This window comes from Solanum dulcamara, chromosome 10 (genome assembly GCF_947179165.1).
Source record: "Solanum dulcamara chromosome 10, daSolDulc1.2, whole genome shotgun sequence".
Classification (NCBI taxonomy): Eukaryota; Viridiplantae; Streptophyta; class Magnoliopsida; order Solanales; family Solanaceae; genus Solanum; species Solanum dulcamara.
In genome coordinates, this window is record NC_077246.1 from 44,576,970 (window position 1) to 44,585,399 (window position 8,430).

The 8,430-nt window shown below is 38.6% G+C and overlaps 1 protein-coding gene across 1 annotated transcript; it reads left to right on the plus strand.

The window, feature by feature from the left end:
• The first annotated feature begins 963 nt into the window (after window positions 1–963).
• On the plus strand, window positions 964–2,938 carry LOC129869764 (uncharacterized). The gene is made up of 3 exons (XM_055944385.1): window positions 964–1,147; window positions 2,571–2,780; window positions 2,889–2,938. Exons 1-3 carry the CDS (start codon window positions 964–966, stop codon window positions 2,936–2,938), a joined length of 444 nt encoding a protein of 147 aa, XP_055800360.1.
• Window positions 2,939–8,430: the final 5,492 nt, after the last annotated feature.

The window sequence follows — 8,430 nt, forward strand, 5'->3', positions numbered from 1 at the left end:
CAGCTAGGAGGTTCGGTTTCTTGTTAACAAACCCATTTTTTGATGGGACTGCTATTAGTAAAATTAGTATAACTCCTTATGTAAAGCTTCGTTTTGAGTGATTTATGATGTTTTGGAAATATATTTCATAGGGATATAACTTTCATTTAGGCTCTAAAACCCAGTTTTGCTTTTATCTGCTCGCAAAAGGGTGATGAAGTAAAGGGGAGGTGCTGCCCAGATTTTATTTTGGAAATCTTACATGGACTGTTGTTAGTATTTTAGGCATATCTTTTTGTACAGAATAGATGTAGGGGTGATTCAAAATTGTATTCAACCCTAAGACATATTTTTATTACTTTCACTGAGGCCAGAAAGCCTACTTCCCCCATTTACCCCTTCGAGACTGAACAACATTACAGGACAGTAGGCTGTCCAGAATTTTAGTTTGAATAGTTTGGGCTGATTTTTATTAATTTTATGTTTAGTTTCGATATGATGGGACTTTTAAACTTAAGTACATATTTTATTGTCTATTTAAGGTGTATATGTGTTATACAAGCTAAGGGGAACTATTTGACGAAGTGGATTTTGGTTGGTCTATGGAGGAGAGGAATTGAACTCCTTGAGTTGTGGTAGAACTTGTTGTATGCTAAAACGCCAATGTTTGTGTATAAACTTGAACTTGGAATGTTTTATTTTTCTTAAACTTGATGTATTTTGATGGGTTGTTTCCATACACTTTGTCTTGTATTATGTTATGATTATTATCTCAAATATTACAAAACTTTCGCTAAACCGCCCAGTTGGTATGCCTCTCAATTTGGATCTTTCCCATCTTGACTTTAGATTTATATTTCATCTTGACAATGGGTTTTCGTCCATTCTCGAGTATGAGTGGAAAGCTACTTTCAACATGGTTCTTTTTCTACTGGACCTTCCCTCATTCCTTTTATCGAACATAATGATGCGAATCAAGCTTTAATGAGTTCTAATATGCAACGTCAAGCAGCTTCTCTTTCTCGCTCGGAGAAATGCATTATAGGAACTGGGTTCGAACGACAAACAACTTTAGATTCGGGGGCTCTTGGTATAGCCGAATGCGAGGGAAGGGTCATTTATAGCAATAGTGATAAGATTCTTTTAGCAGCTAATGGAGATATTCTAAGTATTCCATTAGTTATATATCAACGTTCCAATAAAAATACTTGTATGCATCAAAAACTCCAAGTTCCTCGGAGTAAATGCATTAAAAAGATTCTCTTGATATTGGGTGATAACCCTTCTTCGTAAGGGCTTCGGTCCTTCTTTATTTTGAGGCTTCGATCCGTCTTGATATTGATTGTGCTTAGTGTGAAGGCATGATGTGCCTATTGGGCAAAATGGATTATTTGACAACTCTTTTGAATTGAATTATAAGTTTCTTGATACTTGAGCCTTCGAATATTGATATTGATTTTGAAACTCTTCAAGGTTTGTATTTGATACTTTGATATGCTGGTTCACTTGGGCTTTCCTTTACCTTATTGAGACACATACGATGAACCAGGGAGTTGAAGAATTTAATAGATCTAAGCCCAAAGTTTTTACACCACTAAGTTTTATGCTTAGCGGTAGTTGTTTTCTATTGTAGGTAATGTGCGGGATGAGGTATGAAAATGGCCATTTGGAGTAGAATTTCTGGAGCCCTTGTGAAGATCACATCTGCATATGCATCTAGTATTTGTAAAAATTTTAGGGGACTTGTACATGATACTTGTGGCTTGTGAAAATAAAACTTTATGCTTGTAACTTGAACAAGGTGACTAGTTTTGCTATTTTTGAGTGTGCTTTTAATTTAAGTCATGCTTGTACTGCATTTATATGTTGGCTTGTCATTTTGTACAAAGAGGGATAATAGTTTTGTAATAACTATTGATTCGAGTTTTGTGTATTTTATGGACCCGCAATGGTGTTGACTATTTGTGATTTAAAAAATAAAGTGAAACTACCTTTTATTTCGTAAGATGCATCCTTCCAAATGGGGTGCTATAAGTGTTTGTATCAGAGTCTAGGTTTATGATTCTAGGACTTTTGTTGTTTATGTATATAGTACATATGCATCACGTACATGTCCCTAATGCAATGTGATATTCCCTTATGAAAGAATTAAGTTGTGGCATCTTCTACTTCTAGTAGACTTATGAAAGCCGCTTGTGAGGATTTAAATACCTCTAATTCCCAACTTCACCTACAACAATGGGTTGGAGAACATTTTTTAATTTCTAATCCTCCTAGTACAAGGGGATCTGAAGTGGGAAGTAATCAGGGTACGAGAGTTGGGCCACACCCATAAATGAGTCATAGTGCTCCTCCTATTGATCCTTTTTTTCAACAAATGGATGATTTCTTTTGTCATATGGATAGAAGAGTGCCTGACCCAGATGAAATGAACTTTGAGAAAATGATAAAAATAGGTGGAGTTGAGTTTGAAGGCATTGTTGACCCTACAGATGCCGAGCAATGGTTAGAACGGATTGAAAGAGTGTTCGAGCAGTGAGAGTGTTCTGACGCTGCCAAATTTAAGTATGTTGTCTCACTGTTAAAAATAGATGCCTATGATTGGTGGGTAACTGTACCGAATGCCAGGGAAAAACCTCCTGTTCTTACTTGGAATGATTTTGGGAAAGAATTTCATAAGAAGTGTGTCTCACCTGCTTATCAAGATGCAAAGAAAAAGGAGTTCTTAAATTTAGAGCAAGGGAGTATTTCTATTGCTGAATATCAACAGAAGTTTCTCAGTCTATCCTGCTATAATAGGCGTATTATTAATAACAAAAAATATAAGTGCAGGCGATTCAAAGATGGATTAAATGAAACTATCAGAAAATCTGTAGCAGTCTTATAACATGAAAAATTTTGTAAATTAGTTTCAGCTGCTCTTACTTGGGAAATGATCGACAAGGAACAAGCTGGTTGAAATGAACGTAAGTTTAGGGAAGCTTATGCAATTTTGAGAGGTCCATTAAAAAGGGGGAGGTTTGACAGTTCCCAAGCTAATACTTTTCGCAAGTTAGCCCAACATAAGCATAATAGATCAAGTTCCTTTACTGCCAACACTTCAAGAACTGGCCAAGGCAAGACTTGTATACCCACATGTGCACAATGTGGAAGGAATCACTTTTACTTGTAAAAGAGCTTCTGGCGCTTGTTTTAATTATGGGAGCTTCGTTCATAAGGTAAGGGATTGTCCTAATCCTAACCCCACTAATTCTTCGTGTAGGGAAGGCTTGGTTCAAAAAACCTGTTACCACTCCTTCTCAAGGGAATAGATGTTCAAGATGTAGAAACACAAAAGCAATAGGTGTAGGTGCAACCAATCTAGCTGGTGGGTCAAGAGATACAACAGAGCTTATGCGATGAGACAGAGGGGTGACTAGGATAAAGAAGATGTTGTTGTTGGTAAATTTCACTTATTCGACTTATGTATTGTTACATTATTTTATCCTGGTTCTACACATTCGTATGTTTGCTCATCAATGGCTTTTCCTAAAAATGTGAAATCTGTGATACTCGATTGTGAGGTACTTGTCCAAAGTCCTTTAGGGCAATAAGTTGTTTCCAATCAAATCTATTGAGGTTCTCCCTTGGTGATTCAAAATGTAGTCTTTTGTGCTGATTTAATTAAAATGCCTTTCTAAGATTATGATGTCATTATCGATATGGATTGGCTTTATAGAGACCATGTTGTAGTTGATTATAGGTCAAATCATGTGAGCTTTAGAGCTCCTCCACTTTATCACATCACTGTTCAAGGTGAAAGATCATTGACATCTAATATCATCTCTGCAGTAGTGGCAAGGAAGATGGTTAGACAAAGGTGTGAAGCATATCTTGCTCATATATTTGATACACGCTTGGAAGGTCCAAGACTTGAGGATATACCCGTGGTGTGTGAATTTCTTGATGTCTTCCCTGAAAATCTTTCTAGACTTCCCTCAGAAAGGGAGGTTGAATTTCCCATAGAGGTTATTCCTAGAACCACTCCTATATCTTTGATGCCTTATCGAATGGCTCCAACAGAACTGAAAGAGTTGAAAAATTAATTGTAAGAACTCCTTGAGAAAGGTTTTATTCACCCGAGTATTTCTCCCTAGGGAGCTCCTGTGCTATTTGTGAAAAAGAAAGATGGGACTTTTAGTCTTTGTGTTGATTACTAGCAACTGAACAAGGTAACCATTAAGAATAAATACCCACTTCCTAGGATTGAAGATTTATTTGACCAATTAAAGGGTGCTAGTGTGTTCTCGAAAATTGACTTAAGGTCTGGGTATCACCAACTGAGGGTAAGGGAACATAATGTCCCTAAGACTGCCTTAAGGACTAGATATGGACATTATGAAATTTTGGTGATGCCATTTGGGTTAACAAATGCTCCTGCGACATTAATGGATCTGATGAATTGCGTGTTTAAACCTTATCTCGATCAATTTATCGTGGTTTTTATAGATGATATTTTAATATATTCCAATGATAGTGAAGATCATAGAAAGCAACTTCAAATTATTTTGCAAATTCTGTAAGAGAAAAAGCTTTATGCCAAGCTTTCTAAATGTGAATTTTGGCTCCGTGAAATGGCCTTTTTGGGATATATTGTGTTGTCACCAGGCGTGAAAGTGGACCCTAGTAAAATTCACGCTATTGTTGAATGGAAATCACCTAAAAGTCCAATTAAAGTAAGGAGTTTCTTGGATTTAGCGGGATACTATAGAAGGTTTGTCAAGGGCATCTCCATTATAGCCTCCCCTTTAACTAAACTCAAGAGGAAGGATGTCAAGTTTGTATGGGATAAAAAATGCCAGAAGAGTTTTGAGAAGCTCAAATCCTTATTAACACAAACTCCTATACTTACTCCACCAACTAAAAAGAAGGAATATGTAATATATAGTGATGCCTCTCATCGTGGTTTTTTTATTTTTTTATTTTATGGGAACAGACCCTACACGAGGCTCCCACCTCTCGTGCACAGTCAGGGGTTGAGCAACACCCCCAAGCCTTAACATAAATAACAAAAGTAAAAATACAAGGAGGGGGACATAAAACCTTACCTCCGATCCTATGTTGGTTCATAAGTCGGCTAACCTACTAGGGTCGGCTAACTCATCCCCGGTACAAAAAAGGGGCTAACTATAACTAGAAAGCAGTAAACCTATGAGAAGACTCCTCCCAGTACAAATCGGCTAAGAAAGCATAAATGAGGGAGACTCTCCCCTTCCATGAGAATACAATAAAGTAACCTACACTAGTCCTATTCAAATATGCTACGACTCAGACATAGCTATATTGAAGAAGAACAAGTATACGAAACTTCTATCTCACATGGGATGGGAAAATTATCTTCATCTTTGCCTTTTTAAGCCATATCATACCAAGTAGGTCCAAAGGAATTATGTAGCCACATCAAAGGCAGGAAGCAGCTAAGGAGGATGAAAGGATAGGAAGTAAATGGAGCCATAGCAGCCAACAACCTTGGGGTTGTTATTGTTAAGGAAGCTGAGGGACAGAGAAGGTGTACATTGCAATTTGTATGTGGTGCAGCCCTGACTTGAGCAGTTGGTTGGAGAGTGTGTCATGCATTTTGGATGGTTCCAGTGCTGTCGAGGGTGATCAGGGGTACTCCTGTACCTGCACACCCACAAATATAAAGAGGTTCCAATAGTCTTGGATGCAAGGATGCTGTTGCATGAATGGAAGGAGTGCATCCGTAATGTAAGGATTGCTGAAGGGAATAGATGAGGCCCCTGCATGTGGGTCTGTTGTCTTCCTTTGTTTGAGGCTTTGTAGACCTGCACAAGAAGTAGCAAAGGACCCAAACAAAAATGGAAGCTGTTGTAGACCTGTATGCATCTCCTTGTTGCTTCCAAAGACAAAAAGCAAATAGCTGCAAGATTCTTGTGATGCTGAAGTGTTGTTGCAGGTATATCATAAGAGAAATTGGCCTGGATGGAGGGCTGATGTGTTGATGAATTCCTAACATGGTAGGCTGTTGTCTCCATGTTATTTCCTTTTATTTGCCAAGGTGCCCCAGATGCTATTGTGCCTACATATAGACCATCAATAGAATACAAACATCCAACCAAACAGAATAACCAGTAAGGGCCATATGAAGTCCTCTTAGTGGGGATTTTTGATTTGATGGTTGTATCTATGATGACCTCTATGTAGTTGTTGTTAAGGCCTGTTGATGTATCTTGGAAGGCTGTTGTGATCAGGTTCAACTTTGTTGTGATCAGGTTCAACTTCTTGGAGTACCTACACAGATAAACAAAACCAACAAACCACACAACCAAAGAATTCTGCAATCTGCTGTAGCCATTACTATTAACTTGTATTTGTTCCTTGTGTGCTGCTAGTTGGAGGAGTTGTTGCTGGAGTGTGTTGCTGTTAGAGATGTTAAAGAATGTAGATGGCAAGCTGAAAATGCTGCTCCATCGAAGCCCTAGGTTATTGCAGCCCTTATAACAGATCCAAAGAGGGTCTACATAAAGGGATGAGGAAGAGCAAAACCAAAAGCTGGAGTGGATGCTATGGGATTGCTTCTGTGGAGTCCTGGTGAGCATCTCCAACTTGTTCTGATGGGATAGCTCCCCAATTGTTGATGTACCTAAACAAAAACATTCAAACAAAAACAAGCAACCAAACAAACACAAAAACCAGGAGGGAATTGCAATTCTGCACAGTCCTTGTGTAGGCCTCTTAGTGAAGGTATTTGTTTTGGTGGTTGTATCTGTGATGTCCTCTATGTAGGTGTCGATAAGGCATGTTGATGAATCCATCCTTCCATCTGCAGCTACAAAACAAACAAGAACCAGCAGGAAAGGGATTGCACAAGGTAGCATAGGGGGGGAATGGATAGGCTGCTGTAGGCTTGTGTGTAGCTCCAAGTTGCTTTCATAGTAGGAGAGGTTAAGGAGCTTGTTGGAGCAGGCTTCACATAAAAAAAGGCCCTTCCTTGTGATCTGGTTCAGCTTCTTTATGTGTGGCTCCCCAGTAGTTGTTGCACCTAGAGAAAAACAATCAACAGAATACAGGCAACCAAACAAGTACCAAAACCATGAGGAGCCTCCAGTTCTGCACAATCCTTTTGTATCAGTCTTGGTGAGTCTTGTATCAGTGGTGTCCTCTATGTATTTGTTGTTAGAGTATGTTGGTGTATATCTCCAACTACCTGCAACTACACAGCAAATAAACAAAGACAAGGAAGAAGAAGGACCTATATAGGCTAACAGAAAAGCATGGATTTTGGAGCCTATTAGGATTTTCAAGGTCGCTCGCCTAACGTCTCCACTTATCCGTTTGAGTTGAAACTTCATAAGGTATGAACCTATAGCCTTTTCTTTATACTTGTAATATTTGAAGGCTTTTTGCCCAAGTTGGAGCTTCCAAATAGCAAACTTTTCTCTCTTTAGGCTTAAGACAGCTGATTGTTTCAAGGTCGCTCGCCTAACGTCTCCAATCATCCGTTTGAGCAGAAACTTCTTGGGCCTTTTCAAAAGAGTATATGCTGCAATCCTGCAAAGTTTGGATGCCTTGGTGCATGCCCTCATGCTGCAACACACCCTGCACATCTTAGCCTGCTGAAGCTTAGATGTTGTAGGGGTGGTGGAAGTTGTATTTGAAGTTTTCTTTATGTATTTGTTGTTAAAGAAAGTTGTTATATCACTCCAGCAACCTAAAATAATACAACAAACAAATCCAAGTAAAAAAGAACTTGCACAAACTAGCAATAAAGAAGGGACCTCAGTAAGAGCTTTGGAGACTGTTATCTTTTTCCAAGTTGCTCGACTAACGTCTCCAATTATCCGTTTGAGATGAAACTTCATGAGGTTTGCATATATATCCTTTTATTTATCCATGCAAAGTTTGAAGGCTTGCTTCCCATGTTGAAGGGTCCAAATTACTGAAGGCCCTCTCTTTAGTCTTAAGAAAGTTGATTTTTTCAATGTCTCTCGCCTAACGTCTCCAAATATCCGTTTGGACTGAAAATTCTTGGGCCTTGTCAATATAGTATTTTCTGCAACCTTGCAAAGATTGGAGGCCTTTGGACAGGTCCATATGCTGCAACTCACCCTGCACATGCTGCCCTGTAGCCAGCTTCTTGGTGCCTTCATATTGGAATTGTTCAGTTGTATGTTGTTGCAAGTTATCTTTAGGAGGAGAGCATTCCATATGATCATCTCCTTAGAGTACCTGTACCTACATACAAGTACAAGGACAAAAAGGAGAAAGAGAAAGAAGAAAGGTTCTATTCTAATCCTAACCTGTAAAAGAAATTTGGTTATTCTAAGAAAGCATAAAACAAGGGAGGTGTTCCCTTTTACCATGGTCCTAACTATAGAACCTTCAAATTGATTAAAGCTATGCATAGAATATATAATTTGAAGAGTAAGTTGGACCAATGAGGCTGAAAGG